The following is a 22,744-nucleotide window of genomic DNA, read 5'->3' on the forward strand; positions in this document are numbered from 1 at the left end:
TTTGCTTCTCAAGGGTTGAAAGCAGCGAAGAAAATTAACACCAAAAGGCTTCAAGTCTGGGCTTTGTTACTGAGTGTGTTTACAAGGAGGTTGGAATGAAATTATGAAAACCCTGACTTTTTTCCTCTACCAAATTTATCACAAAGAAGCGTTTGATTTGCATTTTCTGCCTTACAGCCACAACACAGAATTTGGAAAGACCATGACTCTGTTATACGCTTCTGAAAGCTATCTTTCACAAGTGTTTCAGGCTATAGTTATTCATTATCTTGATTTTTAACATTTTCTAGCCAACCAAATAACCTTGGGGCAGGAGAACAAACATTCTAAGAAAAATGACTAAGAAATGCAACCAAAGTCAGATTCGAAGGCGTCTTTTTCAATGGTACCCTTTACATGTGTATATGGGATAGATCCCCAAATAGCACCATTAATTAATTACCTAGCTGACGTGCCTGGCAGTCATGGTGGGTAGTAGGAGTGATAGAGAGAGTCAGGGGGAGACAGAGGCTAAATAGAAAGTTCAGAACCATCTTAACTCCAGTCGTTAAGATCATAGCCAAAGCATCTTCATAATTGTAACATTTTGAGTAACGTATATTTACAGGTCCCTTATTATATGTTAATAACTATATTAATTGCAGGGCAGCCAAAGACAGTGTTCCTGACCTCAAAAAGTTCATTGCCTAGAGATAAAGACACACAGCTAAGTGAGGTAATAAAACTACAAGAGAAAACACATATGAATTTTAGAATTGAGGGGAGTTTAATTACAAGAGAATAAAAATGACTAGTTCTGCCTGGAAAATCATTCATTCGGGGAGTGATATTATTGTTGCGTCTAATGAAGCAAGTGGGATTTTCAAGATAGAGGGAAGATAAAAATGCCATTTTTGGCAAATGATAATGATCTGTTTGCTAGGGGCTGCCTTGTATCCTGACAACATTTGCAAGATGTCCTTTAATTTAGTTTTAGAATGAGAGACTTCACATTACTATCACTGTTTTTCAAATACACTCAGGGAGGCACGTTTTAGTGACTAAACCAAGGCACTCATTTTTGAAGTTACCCACTTCCCTTCAACAGACAGCTGAGCCATAACAGTAGATGTATACACGGGTGGTTGTAAAGTTTGCACACTATTTTAAATTGCACACGAACTTTATGGCCACCCTGTCTGTATTTTTCTCACGAGATTCAATGAAACTGTTTTCATTTATGATGAAGAAAAACATGGATCTCACTTTTTTTTTCTTTCCGAATAAGCTCTTTCTCGCTTCCTCTCTCTGCCTGTTAGCACGTGGCAGTTATATGCTGCAGATCTGAGCCAAAGCAGAGAGTATAAAGGCGGAGGGGATTTTATGCATGGATATAGGGGCTATAGTTGAACCAGACGACTAACCCCCAAAAGGACTGGAACGAAGAGGAACTGTTCTCCCAAAGCAGTAGTTCTCAGCCTTCCTAATGCTGCCATGTATTTTCATTATTACAAAGGGGTGGAGACCCGGGCGGCACCTGTGGCTCAGCGGGTAGGGCGCCGGTCCCATATGCCGGAGGTGGCGGGTTCAAACCCAGCCCTGGCCAAATTAAAAAAAAAAAACAAAAAAAAAAAACAAAGGGGTGGAGACCCACAGGTTGAGAACCGCTGACCTAAAGGGAAGCAAATGGCACACTGTGTAAATTGAAGGGAGTTTCATTACAAGTTTAATTATAAGGGGGAACCACAGGGAAAGGGGAGAGAATGGCTGTCAGAACCTGGAAACTTCATGGAAATGGCAGCCTCAGAGTCACCAGCAGCCACTCTGGGCATCTGGGGGAACAAATTTCCCCCCCTCACTGGCACCATCCTCCCCCCCACCCACCCCAACCCTGATCCGCCTGCTAAGGCTCCTCTTTGGCTCAGCCGGGAAGACAGAAAGGGGGGACTTTCGTTCTTTTTTATTTCTTTTATTCAGTCCACATTGGTCAGCCTCCCAGATCACAGAGCCAGCGGGAAAGCAGGGCAGAGGGTGGAAGGTGATGGGTGAAATAGATGCGTCCGGTACGATAAACCACACCGCAGCTAGATGGCGAATGACCAAGTTTGTCAAATAGGGAAGCCTGATCTTATCCCGTAGACGGAGAACCGTGGCGCAGGAGCTGACATGATCAGGCCATGCTTTTCAGAGATAACCCTGGTGGCTGTGCAGAGAGCAGACGGGCGGGATGTCAGGGGCAGGCAGAGAAACCGGATTTGGGGGCTGTTGCGAAAGTCCCGAGGAGAAGGCAGCCGCCACGAAAGCAAGGGCTGGGGGAGGGCTCCAAGGACAAGGGCCCCAAGGACAGGACAGAAGACCGGCAGTGGCTGTTTTTCAAATACAAACAGCAGCTGGGGACTGCGGGAGCCGCAGAACCCCGCTCCCGGGCTGGCTGGCTGGGTCAGACAGGATCCAATGACCCCCAAGAGAATAATGGAGCCGTAGGGAAAAGGGGCGAAGCGCACACACCTCTCTGGGTCTAAACTTTTGTGAAAATTAAATATTACCTGTTTCCGAGAGAGAATTTCAGTCCAATAGAGAAATGAATTTCCGTAGAGTGGTTAAAATGTGACCGACTCCGCCTACCCTGCGACAGTCTTTGTCTGAATTAACTCACTCAGAAGATTGGTGGGGAAAGAGGTCTGTTTCTTCCTGCACGCGGACAGCTGCTCACCTGTTACTTAGAGCCCCGAGGGGCCGCTTAGGGACCTGAGCGCTCATGTTTATTTGGCCTGTACACACAGTGGTTAAAAGCGCAGCTCTTTACCATATAAACCAGCTACTTTGTGACAAACCTTGTTGCTTTACAAGAACACGGCAGATTCTTTATTTATCCTCTAGAAATGAGAGAAAGGAGGAAGTTGAGTCATTTTGCTCACGGCCACACAGGTAGGAAGAAGGTATATTGGAGAACAGACCACAGGCGTTGGGCCTTTCCTTGGTGGCTGGTAGCCTCCACTTTCCCACAATGGAAGTTATGTGAAGATACTAGGTGCTGGATATAATCACACATACTGACACGTGAATGATTGCTTCTGATTATTTTAAAAAGTAATCTGATTTTTCTATTTCAGATTGTAAGAAGGCACATGCAGATGAAGAGTTTCTGAGGACAATTTTAATTTGATTCTTTTCCTGGGAAGCTTTTTGTATAAGCTAGGTCACGAAATTTTCAGTTGAGAAGAAGGGAAAGAGGATGCAGGCCTGATTATTCTCCAAATAGAGTGGTTGCCCCTCAGGGCAGAGGCCATGCCTTAGTCATTATTGCTTCCTCGGGAGAAACTAATGTAATACCCAGAACATGTTGCTGTTCAGTAAGTATTTGTAGAATGAATAAATGTGAGGCTGTTTCAAAATTGTTTCTCCTTGGTGTTTGTCATCTCAAGGTAGGAGAAGGCAGAATTGATCCCCCTGGGCTGTATTAACATATTGTGGATCAGAAGAGAAAGAGCGACTTAAAGTATCCACGGGGCAGCCACACAACAGCAATTCCAGAATGATTAATGGAATGTACCCATACAGATTTTGTGCAGAGCTTCACAAAAGCCTGGTAGAGTTGGTTCCAGTTGGCTTGGAGGAGAGGTCACACAGATTAAACATAGACTTTCTTAATAAGAAACAATAGGCTACATTCATTTAGCAAGATAGAGAAAAAAAAATGACAGGCCTTAGGGGTATGAAGCTTAATCCTATTTAAGAATTCAATTAACCTCAAGGAGATGGAGTAGGCCCCTTTGCCTTCACGGCAATACCTCTGTTTGGTGGAAGCTTAAAACCAGAGAATCATAAAAATAAGAAGAAAAGGATTCACATTTGTAAACAAAAACATTCAAAGTATTTTAAATGTTTTAAATAGAAGCATAATAAAGTTTTGAAATACAAGAAGTAGATTGCTTACACTATTGGCAATCCTTTCAAACTTTTGAAATAAATACTATTCTCCTTGGAATTGCCAAATCTGTTCCCATTTTTCATAAAATATCCAAACATGACGAACATTTGTTTTGACAGGTAAATTCACTGACTTCAAAAAAGTCACTTATTTCTTATATTTATTTTAGCAGACAAAGTAACACCTTTTCCTAAACATATCAGCACATTCTCCGAAAATCAAAATTGAAATCTGTTCTGGAGTCAATTCTAATCATTCTAATGTTTTAATATACAGGAAAAACCAGTTTTGGTCTAGTCAGTCCATCCAGGGAAGTGTCTGAGATGCGTAGGCCCTGGCTAGGTTGTATAAATCAACTGGTGAGTCTTACTTTTCACAGATCACTCAATGGAATTGATCTGAATCTCTCAACTTTTATACTTTGTGCCCCAGCAGTATACAAACGGCCCCAAGAGATTAAATAAACAGGGAGGGTTAATTTCATGTTTTTGCTGCTGTTGTTCTGAATGAGGAAAATCTCCAGGATTGTGATAAAAAGCGGTGGCTGCACTATTATTTATGCGCTCTGTCTCATTAGTTCTTGTTTTAATAATAGTTTCAAAGTGTTTGAGACGCTTGTTAGAACCCAGTACTTCTCCCTATCACACGGAAGCCGTTTACATGGAAGAGCAGAAGGTAACTTTCCGCCTCTCCGTCTCCTCCAGCACTGGTATTTTCAGCCCTTGTTTCCTCCCCATTCACCGCCTGAAGCCAGCCAAGAACTCACATCCTAATTTTTTCCGGGGGGTTTGAAAGAATTTGCTGATATTCCGGAATCAGATGACAACTTGGCTCTGTTATATACTTTGCTTAAAATGCAGCAAATCTCGGGAATGACAAAGAATGTCAGGACCCAGGATAAAGCAGGACTTTGCTTAGTTTCTTTTTCATTGTGATGCCTGTGCTCACGTAACCATTTATTTCTTGTCCTTATTGGATAGTAACACGATACATAAAAGCTGCTGGAGCTTCGAAACTGTAGCTTAAATTCATTCAATATATGTCATTAATCTATAGAATAGTAATAGATTGTGAGGGTGAGCAATTTCTCACATGAACTGACACGTGATGCCAGTTCAACATTTCCCTCTATTCTGAAAGGTTACCTTTCAATATTATCAGCATGAAGAAATCAGACACGATCTAAACACGAAAGAAAAATTTAGTTCACAGAAAGACACAAAATATAAAACCTTTCGTATGTAAACAAATTGGAGGCCAAAATGAGATCGCTGAAACAAAAGACGAAAATCCCAGGATAAAACTCCTATCAGACAAACTCTAAAGCTTTAGTGAAAAGGCATTTGAATTCATGTTACTGTCTCTGAGATAACACCAGAAACTTTTAATTTGGCTCTTTAAAAAGTCACAAAAGTCCATGGTCAGGTGTGTTTAATCGTTTTTTCCTCTGCGGCACATCGGAAGAATAAGATTTGTTCTGGCCACACATTGAATATACAAGCACTAAGGAAGTCTGTTTAGCAAAAAAAAAAAAAAAAGGCCTTGGCATGCTTTTCATGATCTCAGACACCACAGATGAGCAAGAAAAGTCCTCACAAAAATCAGCATGAGTCCTGTAGGCTATAGGTTGGACACCCCTGGAAGTGATCCACTTCAAGTTCTATTTTTTCCCTGTTTTTATTCCATAGAATATATAAGACAATATTAAGCAAGACAAAAAAAATTTTTTAAAGCACTAATTCTACCAATTCAAGTAATTCAAGTACATTTTTTGTATTTCTCATGAGTCTTTGTCCATTTCCCCATAATGCTGTGAAATAATTATCATCAGAGCACAGTGTGTAGGAAAATGCTATAATTTGTTTCTCCAATACAATTATTCTTATTGCCGTATAACTATGTTTTTAATTGTATAGCATCAGTTTTAAACACCAACCGTATCTTGTCCTGTGACTAATGAATAAGCTCAATATGATTAAAAAACAAACCTTGGTAATTATGAACAATCTATTTCCTAGGACGTTGATCAACATCTAATTCTTTTAAGAAATCAATCTTTTAAGAAAAAAAACATTGTGGTTGCAGTAATAAGTCATGCCACCAGAAACATGCATCTTATTCAAACACAGGGTAATCTTAGGTTAGAAAACTACATGTTTTTGTCATACATTTTGAACAAAACAAATTAAAAAAAAATGAACAGTAATATTTCCCAGGATATTGATGATATTTATACATTTTAGATACTTAATGAATTGTCAACGTTCAGATGGAATTATATTCTAAACCAGATAAGAGAGAGAACCACCAAAATGTCAACTCACCAGCCTTTTCCTTCTCGGAAATACCTGGAATAGCCTGAAAAAGAAAAGCCACAAGATTGTGCTATTATTAGAAATAAACATTGAATAGCATCATTAGCAATAAAATTAAGTACAATTGAGAGAGCAAAAATTAAATAAAGTCTAATAACAGAAAAATGGGCATTTTGGAATTCTCAGTAAAGTCACCAGATCTTGCTGTGATAATTGTAAACACTGTGTAATTATTTTCTTGTTTGAAGAGAGACTCTATCATATGCCTAGATTATAGTTAAAAGACACCGATACCTACTAAGTCTAAAAACATTCTTTGAATTTGGGTCCTTTTTTTGTAGTTAAGTGTTGGTGTCTTATTTTGGGGAAGTGGAATTAGCCAACTGGTCAGCTTTGGGGCCTTTTCAATCCTGTTCCATCTCTTTTTTTCTGTGTGCAATTGAATAACCTGCCTTATCTCTTCAGGTTCAGATCCCCCCTTTGTTAAGTTGGGGTCATCACATCTGCTTCATAGGGCTGCTAAAAGAGCTGACTGCAGTACCATCTATAACATATACAAGATCTTTAGGGAAAAAACAGCCATTTTTACTATTTATTTATATGGGCATTGGTCCATATAGGTCCTATGAATGGTTAAGAAGTTAAATTTCTAGCATTTATCACTATTGTTATTTTAAAAATAGGGTTCAGAAGGAGTATCTTTCAAGGGACATAACGCTTAACTGTCTAGTTCTACTATTTTTGAATACCCCAAAATAAATTAAGGATGTTGAAGTTCTGGTTTTCACTAAGCCCAGTTATTCACGTATGAAATACAGTTAGCAGGGTTTAGAGGGTATGTGTGTGGGGGGTATTAACTTGAACTGGAAGGTTTTTGAAACACTACTTGACCCATTGGGATTTGATACCTTCTACCTCAACCCCTGATCACAGGATACATTCCAAATTGGTATCTCTTCCCTTCTTCAGGGGATAATGCCCACAGAACTGGAGTGACAATAGTATAGTCAAATGGAAAATTTATATTGTTGTGAATTTGTGTGTGTGTGTGGTGGGGGGTAAGGTCTAAGTGTAGCTCTGTTGTAGATAAGTCCAAGAAAATAGCATCAATCTTCATGTGTAAAATATCAACTATCAAGATGATTGTATCTTTATGAGTATTCATTACTGTTGAGATCCTCACCTTTGGAACGTAGGAGATTAAAAAATCAATGCAATATTCAAATAAGGTGAAGATCTCTCTGTGGATAAAAATGGGGGGGTTGATCTATATGGAAAGCATATTTTCTCTTAACCTCAATCTACATTTAATTGTTCAGTCTTTGTTTTTCTGGGTGTGAGTGTTGCTTTTGCATCCTGCCAGAGATGAGCCATGAAAAGAAGATCAAGTTATCAAATGGCAGCGCTGGGCTTCAAAAAAAGAACCATTTGAGTTTGGGTACCTGTTTTGTAGTTAATTTTTTTATTTTTATTTTTATTTTTTGTAGAGACAGAGTCTCACTTTAGCGCCTTCAGTAGAGCGCCATGATGTCACAGGACTCATAGCAACCTCTAGCTCTTGGGCTTCAGCGATTCTCCTGCCTCAGCCTCCCGAGCAGCTGGGACTACAGGCACCTGCCACAAAGCCTGGCTATTTTTTGGTTGCAATTCAGCCGGGGCTGGGTTTGAACCCGCCACCCTTGGTATATGGGGCTGGCGCCACCCTGTAGTTAATTTTTTTTGTCTTATTTTTGGGAAGCAGAAATAGCAAATTGGTCAATTTGCTGACCAAATGGGCAATGTGGGCTTCAAGTATTTTCCTGAGCATTTAAGGCAGGCATCTGATATTTCCTCTCTTTTAAGAACTTCTCTGATTCAATACTTCAAAGAAAGAAATTTCTCACTTTACAAGAAAATTATCCTATTGTTTTGGTGATGTTTGTTTGCTTTTTATGTGCCTCTTTTGAAAAGAATTTAAAAATGGAATTAAATCCATCCTACATATTATATGTTAAGTCTAGACCCTGAATCTATCCCCTCATTGGGGTTTTTAAAATAAGTTTGCTCTTCTGTAAAAGTCACAAACAAATAGCAAAACAAACTCAGAACCCTCTCATGACAATATTGGAAACATTGGTGACAAAAGATATTCATGGAGAAAATTCTTTAGTATAAAAATACCTGCCACTTGGGATGGCACCCGTGGCTCAGTGAGTAGGACACTGGCCCCATATACTGAGGGTGGCGGGTTTCAACCTGGCCCCAGCCAAACTGCAACAACAACAACAAAATACCCGGGCATTGTGGTGGGCACCTGTGGTCCCAGCTACTCGGGAGGCTGAGGCAAGAGAATCATTTAAGCCCAAGAGTTGGAGGTTGCTGTGAGCTGTGATGCTACGGCACTCTATCCAGGGCAATAAAGAGACTCTGTCTCTAAAAAAAAAAAAAAAAAAAAATAGCTGATACTTACTGGGTTCTTAATATATATAAGGCAGTTTTAAGCTGTTACCTGAATAGATTCACACAGTTCTTAAAAACACCCCTGTGAAGTCCTGGAAATAAAGTGACTTTTGTGATGTCACATTGTCAATAATGGAAGCTGGGCACAACCACAGCATGCTGGCCTCATAGCCACATTTATCAGAGTATTTTGAAATGAAGGAGGAATAAAGTTTGGAGAAGTCTCATGTGAAGACATTGACACAGATCAAAAAATATCCTTGCAAGAATATCTGTAGGGCACATTTAGAAATTACAGGAGCAAACTCTTGCTTTTTACAGTTAAGGCATTTAGTCAAGTTGAATATTTTGCCTCAAATCACAAATTGACCAGTGACAAAGACAGGCCTTTTCCATATTTTATTTGATTATGAAAGTATGTAACCAAGGCCGTGTAAGTAAATATTTAATAGGTGGGATAATCAATGAGTTGAGTTTGGAAGCAAAATATTTTAGCCTCTTTTCACCCTAAATTTCACGCAGACAGCTTATTACTTTATGATTTCACTGTACTCCACACAATTCTTTAAGCTAACAAAGCTCAGTTGCATTACACAACCACACAGGCTACAGTACAATTTGGAGGAAGAGTAGTCAACATTGAGTGTGTCTAGAATTTTATAACCTCATTTTTAAAATAAAACAACATAATAATAACAGCCAATATCCCTCAGCTAATTTATCTTTGAATTTGAGGGAGAATTGACTTTCTAGAAAGTGATTGATGAATAAACTGATGAGATTCATGAAATTTCCTAGGGATGAAAGGCATTTAAAATGCTGACACTTCCTTTTCAGTTAACTGAAGTTATTTGTTGATTCTTAGTCATGCATCTCACATTATCCTGGGTACAAACACCCTTAGCAAAGGTATCTTCTTTGTGGAACTCACAATCTAATTGAAGAAGATTTCAGGTGAAAAGACAAAAAAGAATCCCACCCAGTCAGCGGATACTGAATGGCAGAGACTTAGCACCATCACTGATGTGGCATTGAAAAGAGTGGGGAGAATATAGATAATTAGGAGCATGCAGGGACAAATGGAGTGGGTTTCCTGGGCACTGAACCCTTGGGAAGAAGGAATTGATCAGGAGATTCTCCTTGGCCTTTTCTTCTGAGAAGGCTAGACTTGGGTCCATACTGTGATGACCTACAGGGATACATCTATCTTTGAGTTTAGAAAGCAACATTCCACGCATGCTGGCTGTATAGTCTGGTAAAGAGCAGGTGTTCATCGACACTGGAGGAATTAAAATACAAAATGTATATCTGTATTATACAGCTTAAATAACACGCACGGTCATGGCTTATGAGAAAGCTCCCATAAAAAGCATATTTTTGAATTCATTATGGGCTTTTGCTAATAGCTGCCATATGTTTCATTTGAACTGCATCCTCAGGAAGTGATTCTCGCAATAAAGCAATTAAATAGAGTTTTCCTGCTGGCCATATGGGTTGGTTATAACTTCAGATTTTCTTCTCTCAATTCTCAGTGAAACAAAGGAAAGTCTACTAATAAGTTCCAAATGAGAGAAAAACTCATTCCTAGCCTTTTGTTATTCCTCTCTTGATATTGAAATAATAGCATAAACAACCCTTTTCTCTAGCTCAGAACCATCCCGGTTGCCCACATACTAACGCTCCGTCTAATCCTGCTCCATCCGGGAAGACTTTCATTAAGTTGGCCCATTAGGGTGTTTTACACTTGATTTTTTTTCACAGTTGAAGTTTTCTGAAGTCATGAATAAGAAATCTTTTTAGTAAAAGAGGAGGAAACCATTTCCTTTCTCTTAATAAGATCTTTTAAAGCTGTGTGTGGGAACTTAGGCTCTGTATGTGTGTGTTTATGTTTGGGGACTTGAAAGATGAATGGAGAAATTCTGATTTCCACGTTCCCCACGGAAATGTTACGCTCTTCTGCAAGGAGGGCTCTCTGTACTCACAGCAGAAGCTCTGCTGGACACCTTTTGGGAATTTACACCACCCGCACAGAAGCTGTTGACATAAACAGGAGTGTAAGTCACAGAGACGTGTCTGAATCCATTTCAGTACAATGAGAATGGACACATTCTAGCTGAGTCAATTTCTTCTGGATAATTTTAGGTGGAAAAGGAATATGATCCTTCCTCTTTAATATGTTACTTTTATTAATATGCCACCGCCCCCACTTGTGTAAAATATTTTCCTCTGAGTTCCTTAGAATCAAGAATATAAAATATTGCCATTAAGAAGGCTCTTTGTGGCTCAGCGCCTGTAGCTCAGTGGCACCAGCCACATACACCAGAGCTGACTGGTTCGAATCCAGCCTAGGCTTGCCGAACAACAATGACAATTACTACCAAAAGAAAAAAATAGCTAGGCATTACTGCGGGAGCTTGTAGTCCCATACTAGGGAGGCTGAGGCAAGAGAATCGCTTAAGCCCAAGAATTTGAGGTTGCTGTGAGCTATGACGCCATGCCACTCTACTGAGGGCGACAGCTTGAGACTCTGTCTCCAAAAAAAAAAAAAAAGAAGAAGAAAGCTCTTTGTACACCAATCTGTTCAAAGGACAGGCAGCTAGCTCTGACATTCTGAAAGATGACGTTCCGAGGTTCCATGAAGGGATAGTTTATTTTTGTCCTTCAATTACAACAGAGCATTAACATGTATTTTGGGCTTTCTTTCTCTGTACCTAGCTCTTGTTATACATGATTTTAAATACTAGAGATGTTCATACACAGGTGACTACAATATTCTGTTTTGTTTTATAGCAATTCCTTATAGAGCAAAATAGAATATAGAATTGCCATTTGCCATTTATTTATTTATTTATTTATTTATTTTTGAGACAGAGTCTCATCATGTTACCCTCAGTAGAGTGCTGTGGCATCACAGATCACAGCAACCTCCAACTCCTGGGCTCAAGCGATTCTCCTGTCTCAGCTTCTCAAGCAGCTGGGACTACAGGCACCTGCCACACGCCTGACTATTTTTTTGGCTGTATTTGTCATTGCTGTTTGGCAGGCCTGGGGTGGGCTCAAAAACGCCGCCTGTGGTGTGTGTGGTGCCCTTGAGCTACAGGTGCTGAGCCTCCATTTGCCTTTTAAAAAGTAGTTTAATTCATAGAAAAATCAGTGACACAGGGTAATTTACTCTTTTCCCTTAAAAAAACATTTACTTCTATTTCCATGAAAAAAGGTTTTACAGATAATTTAAAAATAAGTAATTCTTCCCTTACAAATGGCAGGAAGGTATTCTTCAGGGACTGGACCACCTCTGTGTCAGGGGCAGGCACAAGAGACTCATGTGGGCCCTGAGGGAAACAGGAAGATTTTTGGGCGTCACATTTTTTGAGGAAGATAGCAAAACGAAAGAAAAGAAGTTAGATGGAAAAATGGGTTTGTATTTCTGTCATCTTCATTTAAGGGCTCATTTTGAAATCCTTCCAGACTGCAACACGGCTAGGCAGTCAATGACTTCAGTTTGCTTTCCTCTGAATAAAGAAGTTTATTAACAAGCTGTATCTTATCGGCAATCTGATATCATCTATTTTGCTTTACAAAGTATTTCTCTCGCTTTGACAGCCCTCGTTCTCTACGGGAAATGCAGTCTCTTCACAATTGAGGGGGTCCTTAGAAATCCCTCATTCATATACCCCAAACTTCCATCTTCCAATAGCACCTTTGAGATTTTTGCTCTATGCATGTATCATGTATAAATTATTTATTTCATAGTTTAAAAAATTTAAATGTTTCCATTCTTTTACTTCATTTGTTCTAAACAATAAAAATAAAATACCTAAGTTTATGGGTTTGACTTACTGGTTATATTATACATAATACATGCTAAAATAAATAACCAGCAAAATGCAAAATATTTACCTCTGTACCAGCTGAGGAACCATTAGTAGTCAAAATGACGTGCTTTGCAAAACACTGATTTCATCCTTTCTCTGTTGTTTTTCCTATTAGGATGTGGAGACCTGAATGCGTTAGTGACTTCCCTAACACTACAGGTGGTTCATAGAATCTGGGTCTTATGGCACTGTCTACTGTCCCATATCCAAGGTTATTGTGGCTTCACCCCTCTTGGTGTCCAGGATTCCAATGTAACTTAGTTTTTTAAGCAGAGAATGGAAGGTTATGTAAATTCAGTTTCAAAATGAACAGATGATGTGTTACCATGAGGATTGTCTCCAAGAAACACATCTCTATTACCAAAGTGAAAGAAACGCCCGCACAACGATCTGGTAAACATCATTTGTGTTGGGATTCCTTCTTAATTACAAAACAACTTTGACATATTTACTTGATAAAAGTTGTCAGCCATACTGAGAATTCGTTTTTCTTTCCAAAATTGCTGACTGTAACAACTGTCTTTACTGGTTTGTAGTCCAAAACAATAGCTTTATTTATAGTCTATGGTGAAGAAGTTTGGGAATCTAAGCTCAAAATAGTTTGAACATTTGAATAAAGGTAAAGTTAGTTTCTGTTTGCTTTTGAGACAGGTTTATGCTCTGTTGCCTTAAGCTGCAGTGCGAGTTGTCATCACAGCTCACTGCAACTTCAAATGCCTGGGCTCTCAGCATCCACCTGCTTTAGCCTCCCTAGTAGCTGGGACTAATGGTGCCCAGCATGATATGATGCCTGGATAATTTTTCTGTTTTTTTTTTTTTTTTTTTTCTTTAAGTAGAAATGAGATCTCATTCTTTTCCAGGCTGGTCTTGCACTCCTGAGTTCAAGCCCATCTTCCTGCTTCAGCCTAAAAGAGTACTAGAACTAAGAAGTGAGCTACCACGCCTGGCCAGGATTAACTTGTTTCCACGTGTTCCTTCCTCTTGTATTTATTTTGGAACATTTAAAACTATTTTCTGTGATATTTTGAAAAAAAATTATTTGCGAACTATTCCTGTAAGTCTTAAGTGTGAAAGGTACATACTCTGCCCTCACCTGTAGTTTGGGGTTTGTCACTTGAAACTAACTATTGCTAGGTGGGTCTATTCTTTGTCCCCTTCAAGGGAAGAGATTGTTCTACTTGAGTGTTCATTCAGAGGAGTGGCTCCCAGTTCTGTACCTGCTGGAGTCAGCAGGGCCTACAGACATGTGTGGAAGGGATCCTCAAATCGAAATATGCCAAATATTTACCTTCTGCCCTTCAGTAACCTTTAAACTGTCAGGAGGTCCCTGGAACCAGCAATCACATTTAATTAGAACTCTGAATGGGATTTATGATTTATTGAAATTTCCCTAAACTAAAATGAATTCCATACACTGTTCAGAAATGATTCAACTATATACATATGTCTGAATATAATATTAGTCAATACATATGGATAAAAGTACAGAGATCAAGTATCAGTTAACTGTTTAACAGAATTTCATGTGATACCTAGCTTATAAGCAAAACAGCTTGCACTGTGAATTTATGTATTTCATGTAGTTTTACTCAATCACTTAGAAGGCTGAGAGGTAAAGCATCCACTCATGTCCATCTTGATCAGGTTCATCAGCAGTGTCCAACATTTTTGGTACCAGAGACCAGTTTCCTGGAAGATAATTTTTCCATGGATGGGGTTTAGGGACTGGCTGGACAGGAGGCAGAGCTCAGGCCGTGATGGGAGCCATGGGCAGTGGCTATAAATACAGATACAACTTTGCTAGCTTGCCCACATTCACCTCCTGCTGTGCGGCCCTGTTCTTAGCAGCCCAGGTCTGTGGCTCAGGGATTGGGGCCATAGACTTTAATTACCACCATTGATATTAAAATATAAGCTTAGATCAGTTTCAATAATTCACTGCCCTCTTCTTTATCTGCATTGCCCAAACTCTACTAATATTCTCACTGTTTCATAATATCCAACTTAAAAACCATTAGTAGAACTAGGCTTCTGATAGAAACTCAAAAGATATAACATTAAATCAGAACCATAGGACAGGCATGGTGGCTCACACCTGGAATCCTAGCACTCTGGGAGGCTAAGGAGGGTGGATTGCTTGAGCTCAGGAGTTCGAGATCAGCCTGAGCAAGAGTGAGACCCCCACAGCTCTACTAAAAATTTAAAAAAATCCAGGTGGTAGTGGGCACCCGAGGTCCCAGCTACTCGGGAGGCTGAAGCAAGGGGATCACTTGAACCCAGGAGTTTGTGAACTATAATAATGCCATGGCATTCTATCCAGGGTGACAAAGTGAGACTCTGTCTCAAAAAAAAAAAAAAAAAAAAGAAATCAGAACCACAAAAAGCATACAGATTAAAATGACTTGAATGATATACATAAATCTCTTGATGACAAACTCTTACTTTGTTCACGGAATTGGAATGTACTCTTATCACATATGACTTCATGTAAGTGGGCTCTTGGCTGGGACCCAGAAACATTCTTGCTTCAGAGAGATACTCATTGGAGTAGTAACTGCTAACGGATTTAATTTGAACCATAACTGTGATGTGTGCTTTGACCTGCAGTGCCTTATTTACGCCCTAATACCAGGATCAGTTAAAATATGAGTTTTATTTTGTCTAATATGACAGTTTTCTAGTGCACCTCAGCTTTGATGAGCTGAAGTGGACAGAACCACTATAAGTGAAAGGGAACTAAGGACAAAATTTAGGGGACAGAAGACTAACAGAAAGTGAAGAAAAAAATCACAAGGGCTTTTTGGAATGGAGATGCTAATCAAATAATAACCAACATTTGGTGCTTTCAAAGTTGTAAACTGTATTAACATTGCGATCTCTTAACACGTCTGCCTTTTGAGGATGGATGCTTAGCAGGAGACATGCCCTTATCAGCATTTCCGAGGTACCTGTCTGAATCAATCTATAAAACGTAAGAGGTGTCAATGGTGTGAGGAAGGTGGGTTAATATAGAAGTGAAATTGGTGTTGGGAGCTATCGACTGCCTGATCTTGATAATGTAATAACTATTCTAGGACCTCCCTCCCTGAGTTCCAAGATCATGGAGCCCAACTCAATTTCTTTAAGACACTGATAACCTGAATCCCTTTCTTTTATTATAATAATTTCCATTCACCCCTCAAGATTTCCTTTCTACTTTCTTCCCTGTGCAAGAAGGGCGACCTGGATGGGAAGGAGAAGTCACATGCCTTGGTTTGCTTAGCATCATTTTGGTTTAATGGGTCTCTTGGACAGTTTAACATCTGTCTCAGGATGTTCATTTTCAATGACGTGAAATGGTAACATTAAAACAAGCCAGGGTGGTTTTGGGTTTCCAGCTTGTGTAGTCTTGTCTAGTACTGTGTTCGTGCAAGTGCAAAGAAAACAGTGCTCACTGACTATGTGGTTAAATCTATAGAGGACTAAGGGATACGCAGCCCCTCTTTCCCTCACCCTGTCCACATGTAATCTCACAAACTCCGGTGTGACAAAATGCACTCAGAAACAAATGGCTAGGGATGGCCGAGTCCCTCTGATTTCTGGTCATGACTAAGTGTCCAGCAATGCTGCCCTGTCAGCCCCTTCCTATCAGCTGTGCTCTAGTTCAACCTGCAGGTGCCGCAGAGTCTGGGGGAAATGTGGGTTAGGTGTACGTAAATTATGCCAGGCAAATGGAGGTGAGGCAGTTCTGTCATAGAACGTATAGAGAGCCTTGCTGGAACTTCTGGAATCCAGCCATCTTCCTGTGTCAGCCTCCCAAGCAGCTGGGAGTACAGGCATGTGCCACTGAGCTGGGGCTAGTTTTTTTATTTTTGGTAGAGATAGGAGTCTCACTATGTTGTCTTAGGTTGGAAGGATTCTTAATTTTAACAACACTTTTAACTTTCAGAAGTGTCCCGTTTGGATGATAATTTGCATGGGAACACGCTGTTTGGATTCCATCAACAAGGTCCTCATGAACCCTGGCTTGCGGGAAGCTTGGGCCAGTGCGGAGCCTGAGAGGAGACATAACGGGGGAAGGAATGAGGTCAGAGTGTATGTCTCCTGAATCCCACCCTGGACGCTTGCCTGGAACATGTTGTGTATCTTTACCCAAGGTCATTGCTTTTCTTAAGCCTGGTGACTTTGCAGAGTCTTTCCCTCTGGGTTCTGTCAATTGCTTCCTTCTCTGGTCTCTTGGGCTTTGGAGTGATCTACTTAGCCAATCCTAGCCCTTTAGTAACTGTGCTATCCCGGGGTTACTTCTGTCCCTCACCCTTTGTAAATGATCCCGATGTAACTAATCCCTCCTGAAATAATCTTATATTAAGTGTTTCCTCTATTTCCCACTGGATCCTGCTGGTGATATCTCTATCCTTTCTTGTATGAATGAGCATGGAAATTCCTTCTCCCCATCCCACTTTCTTCCTAGGAAGCATTACAGACAGCATAGACTGTGACAAGAGAAAAAGTCCTATACATCACAGATATATCCTTCTAGTTTATCTTAGTCTTGGAAAATTGTATTTCAAAATAAGCCAATGAATTCTGAGCCTTCTGTGAGATGTAATTTGTGGCGATGACATATGTTCCTGCTTAGGCTGATGGTAAGAACATTGGAATCAGGGTGGCGCCTGTGGCTCAGTGAGTAGGGCGCCGGCCCCGTATACCAAGGGTGGTGAGTTCCAACCTGGCCCCGGCCAAACTGCAATAAAAAAATAGTTGGGTGTTGTGGCAGGCACCTGTAGACCCAGCTACTTGGGAGGCTGAGGCAAGAGAATCCCCTAAGCCCAAGAGCTGGAGGTTGCTGTGAACTGTGACACCACAGGACTCTACGGAGGGCGACAAAATGAGAGTCTGTCTCTTAAAAAAAAAAGAAGATTGGAATCATCAAGGATAAGGAAGACTCAGTCATACCATTAGCGATAAGCTAACAACTTTTTTTGTTTATAAATATGGATGAGAGGATAATTAATCAGCAGGTATACAATCATTAGTGTCCATTTTTAATTGCTCCAATTCTAGGAAAACTCACTGATTTGTACACTAGACACAAAAGCAGAGATATCATGAACATACCATGCTTAACTGAAACTGACGTATAACTTCAGAGGTGAGAAACAATTTTGACTTCACTGTTGACGAAGCATTGACAAAATACATTTTCAATAAATATTTATCAAAGGCTGGGTAGACGATTCCAGATAGGAAGAGAAAGAAAGAAATTAGAATGTTAGGAGAAAACACAGAGATAAAATGGCCATGTGTAGCTTTTTTTTGACCAATATCATTGTGTATGGTGGGGGGTGAGGAGGGTGGGGGGGGCGGCTGAGACTGGGGAAGACACGGGAGGAGTTTGAATCAGGGCCTTTTAGAGGATTGTGTTTACAAGTGCAGGCAGATGTTAAGGAGAGTAGAAAGAGGTTTGAGAAAAATTCAGAGAAGTAAGCGGTGGTCAAGAGAGAGTCCAGCTGCAGTAACCAAAGGGGTCAGCATTTTGTGAATCAACTAGGAGAAGTAACAGTAGGAAGCTTCAGTGACATGGGGACTAGCTAACACTTACTCAGAGGCGACACTAACACTGCCCTGCCTTTATCCCAGACACTTTTCTAAGCACGTGACACCTACTTCTTTAATGTTAATAACTTGTTACTATTTCATTCTGAATATGAGGAAACCAACCTGTGTAGAGACTTAAGTAAGGTCTCGCCACTAGCGAGTGACCAAGTCAAGATTTTTGCCCAGGATTTTAACTCAGACTGAATCCACACTCTTCACCTCTCCTCTCTGCATCCTCTTTTGGACTGATAATTCCCTTTTTCTATAAATACAATCTACCATAGACAGCAAAAGAAGAAAAAAGGAAGTTAGCAACCAAGATATTAATTTTAAAAAATGACTAGTTCAAGCAAATAGTGTGGCTGAATCCCTCTGATTTCTGGTCATGACTAAGTGTCCAGCAATGCTGCCCTGTCAGCCCCTTCCTATATTAGTCAGCTGTGCTCTAGTGCAACCTGCAGGTGCCGCAGAGTCTGGGGGAAACGTGGGATTAAAGCAGAAAGGAACACTGATCATCTCCGAGGTGTCCATTGAATTTTAAAGGACCGGGGAACGTTAACACAAAGATTATTCCTGGATGTCTTTTCCTTTCCTACGAGTCAGGCCGGGGCTGGCAGACCCGGCCTTCCCTTCCTTTTGAACGCTGTTATTGGCTAAGAGGACAATTACTGGAGTAAAAGGGGAAGGCTTTGTTGTTATGACCACACTGGAACATGTTTGTATGTTTTCATGAGACAGATTGAATGCTCTGAAGTCGAACCTCATGTCTCTCCTCCCAAGAAGCACAGCTGAGTGAGGATCACTGTGAATCTGGGTGCTGACAAGGAGCACTTGTAACGTGAAGCTAGATTTTGCAGACCTGGGATTTGTCATCAATCAGCCATGATGCTAAAGTGCCTGTTTAAACCTATAATGGGGGTATGTTTCATCAAGTTTGAAAGTAATTGGTTTAGTGGCTGTTTAGTTTATAAAACTGTTTCTAATTATGATCACTTCAACAGCATCAAAAACCTTTAAAAAATGAAAATATTATAGTAAGTATGTAAAAGCCAGCTGGTCATGAGGAGTAACTTTGCATTATAATTAAGATCTCATTTTACGGCTCAGCGTCCGTAGCACAGTGGTTATGGCACCAGCCACATACAACCGAAGGTGGTGGGTTCAAGCCTAGCCCAGGTCAGCTAAAAAACAACAATAATGACAACTTCAATAAAAATACCTGGGTGTTGGGGTTGGTGCCTGTAGTTTCAGCTACTTGGGAGGCTGAGGCAAGAGAATCACATAAGCCCAAGAATTTGAGGTTGCTGTGAGCTGTGATGCCACAGCACTCTACCCAGGGCGACAGGTAGAGACTCTTGTCTCAAAAAGATCTCATTCTCCTCTCCTTGGCAAAAAATGCTTGCAGACACCACTCCCTTCTGGAATGTTCCATCCCTGTCTTCTTCCCCACCCAACTCTTTTCGGCATTCTTCTCCAATCATTAATTCCATGACTTTATTATTAGGGTTAAGGGAAGGTCCATGTGGGGTTCAAGTTTGTACATTTGCATTCTGTCAAATGAATTCTAATTCTAAATATCAACGAAATGTTGCTTTATTACCTTAAGCATTTTTTTTTTTTTTTTTTTTTGTAGAGACAGAGTCTCACTGTACCGCCCTTGGTAGAGTGCCATGGCGTCACACAGCTCACAGCAACCTCTAACTCTTGGGCTTACGCGATTCTCTTGCCTCAGCCTCCCGAGTAGCTGGGACTACAGGCACCTGCCACAACGCCCAGCTATTTTTTTGTTGCAGTTTGGCCGGGGCTGGGTTTGAACCCGCCACCCTCGGCATGTGGGGCCAGCGCCCTACTCACAGAGCCACAGGCGCCGCCCTATTATCTTAAGCTTTTTGCTAATATCTATTTGGAACATTTGGCCCTGTGACTTCTGCTACCTGTGAAGTGGCTTAAAGATTTGCCTCTCAGCTCTTCATTTTGAGAACCTGAGATTCTCTTGGGGTGACTCTAATTTTTGTACCCCAGTGGTTCTCAACTTTCCTAATGCCACGACCCTTTCATACAGTTCCTCAACTTGTGGTGACCTCCAGCCATAAAAGTATTCTCGTTGCTACTTCATAACTGTACTTTTGCTATCTTATGACTTGTAATGTCAATATCTGATATGCAGGATGGTCTTAGGCAACCCCTGTGAAAGGATTGCTCAACCCCTGAAGGCAGGCATCCTCAAACTGCGGCCCGCGGGCCACATGAAGCGGTGTGAATTGTATTTATTCCCATTTTGTTTTTTACTTCAAAATAAGATATGCGCAGTGTGCATAGGAATTTGTTCATAGTTTTTTTTTTTAACTATAGTCCTGCCCTCCAGTGGTCTGAGGGACAGTGAATTGGCCCCCTGTTGAAAAAGTTTGAGGACACCTGCCTAAAGGGGTCAAGACACACAAGTTGAGAACCACTGTTGTATTGGGTGGAACTTCACCCAATTTTCTATTTTCTGTAATTAACAAAAGAAAATATTTGGTAGAACATTTTAAAATAAAAATACGAAAAAAAGACAGTTTTTCCTCTTTTAAGGATTAAATATAAGGATTAAAATCCCCTCCCTCCAAATCTGATGTTGAGACTTGATTCCCAGTATTGCAGGTGGGGCTTACTGAGGGGGGATGTGTGGATCCCTCTTTTTTTGGTGGGGGGGGGACAGAATCTCAAGCTGTCGCCCTGAGTAGAGTGCCACTGTGGCGTCACAGCTCACAGCAACCTCAAACTCTTGGGCTCAAGTGATTCTCTTGCCTCAGGCTCTCAACCAGCTGAGACTACAGGTGCCTGCCACCATGCCTGGCTATTTTTTTGTTGTAGTTGTCATTGTTTGGCAGGCCCGGGCTGGATTCGAACCTGCCAACTCTGGTGTATACAGGCGCCGGGCCAGATCCCTCTTAAATAGACTAATTCCCTACCCTAGGAGGAGAGTGAGCTCTTGTTCTATTAGTTTCCGCAAGAGCTTGTTATTAAAAAGCCTGGCTCCTCTCTCTCTCTCCCCACCCCTTTTCCCTTCTACCAGGTGATCTCTGCACACTCCAGCTCCTCTTCCTTTCTGCCAGAAGTGGAAGCAGCCTGCGGCCCTCACCTCATACAGATGCTGGCCCCAGGCTGCTGATACAGCCTGCAGAACCGTCAGCCAAACAAATCTCTTTTCTTTGTAAATTACACAGCCTCTAAAGTTATTCCTTAATAGCAACACAAATGGACTAAGACAGATCACAAAATGCAAAATCCAGCACCAGTAAAGAATAATACATTTTCAAAGCATTCACGTTTATTGACTTACATGCTAAACAGGGAAATAGTGTATAAAAGAACTACAAAATATAAAGTGATTTCAAAATGAGATACCTAAGCAGTTCAGTGTGTTTTAGTAACAAATATGATGTTCACACTATAATAAAGCCCTTTCCTCTTTCCTTTTAGCATGTCTCTTTTATATGGGCAGTGGCCATTATATAAGCCATAAATCAGAAGAGTTATTTCACCAGTTCTCAGGAAAACTGGTTTTCTGAAATTTCTATCATTTTTTTCCATAAGAAACAAACATATGTTTAATATTGGCTGCTATTTGTAAGCGCTCCTGATAACAATTCACACCAAATCTACATGGGCCAGATGAAGGAGGTGACCTATTTTTAAGTGTGTTTTCTAGGAATTCAGTAAACATTTTCTGTTGGCACATAACTATGGCCCGTGGCTGGTTAGGAATGCTTATCTGTGGTGGTGGATATCATGAAAATTATGCACAGAGCTTTTTTTTTTGGTTAGGGCCGGGTTCGAACCCACCACCCCCGGTATTAGGGGCCAGCACCCTACTCCTTGAGCCACAAGTGCTGCCCAATGCACAGAGCTTTTTTTTTTTTGCTCATCAGCTTTCGTTAATGTTTGCATATTTGATGTGTGACCCAGGGCAGTTCTCAGATAAGCAGTCACAGCCACCTGCAGGCTACAGTTGGATGTGGCTGCTTCCCACAGATCTTTTCTTCAGTATTTTGGTCAAAATTCTATTAACACATGATGTTTTCCCGTAGATTCTCTAGAGCAATAGGAAATTAAACATTTATTGAAGTAGACCTGAACCATATTTCTATTTGACTGCATTATTTACATTGGAGTTTTACATGCCCTTTTGTTTCAAGAATTGTAATTAATTTTCCCTCACAATGAAAAAAATTCAGAATAGAAAATAAATCAAGATTGCTTTTTGAAATGCTTTAATTCGTTCATCAAAACCTTTAAGATATTATCTACTGGCTATTTCAATAGCTACCTACTGCTATTGTATATTATTTATCATTTTAGCTTTCAAAGACAACCATACAATAGTAGGTAAAATAAACAAATAATATTGTCTTCTTTTAGCTATATGTGTGGGAGTTTTTTGCTTTACTTAAAGTGCTAAGGGCAAGAACTATGATATTTTTGTCTGTATCTGCTATATAACTTTCTTAGTTGGACACAAACTATCACATTGAATTTAGCTTATAACCTTGAATGTCATACTGATCTGCCATTCAAATATATAATGAAGCCCAGTTTAGGTTCAAACTGGAGATCTGGAGATAGTGGATCTAGTCCTGTAGCCGTAA

At 40.4% G+C, this 22,744-nt stretch overlaps 1 protein-coding gene across 2 annotated transcripts in view; it reads right to left on the bottom strand.

The window, feature by feature from the left end:
• Positions 1–22,744, bottom strand: part of DLC1 (DLC1 Rho GTPase activating protein) — a 418,657-nt gene that overhangs the window by 196,154 nt on the left and 199,759 nt on the right. For both annotated transcript variants that reach the window (XM_053578336.1, XM_053578337.1), the window contains exon 5: positions 6,235–6,268. In XM_053578336.1, coding sequence (XP_053434311.1) covers positions 6,235–6,268 — 34 coding nt within the window. The remainder of the gene's footprint in view (positions 1–6,234; positions 6,269–22,744) is intronic.

The sequence above is a fragment of the Nycticebus coucang genome, chromosome 24, assembly GCF_027406575.1.
Source record: "Nycticebus coucang isolate mNycCou1 chromosome 24, mNycCou1.pri, whole genome shotgun sequence".
Lineage (NCBI taxonomy): Eukaryota > Metazoa > Chordata > Mammalia > Primates > Lorisidae > Nycticebus > Nycticebus coucang.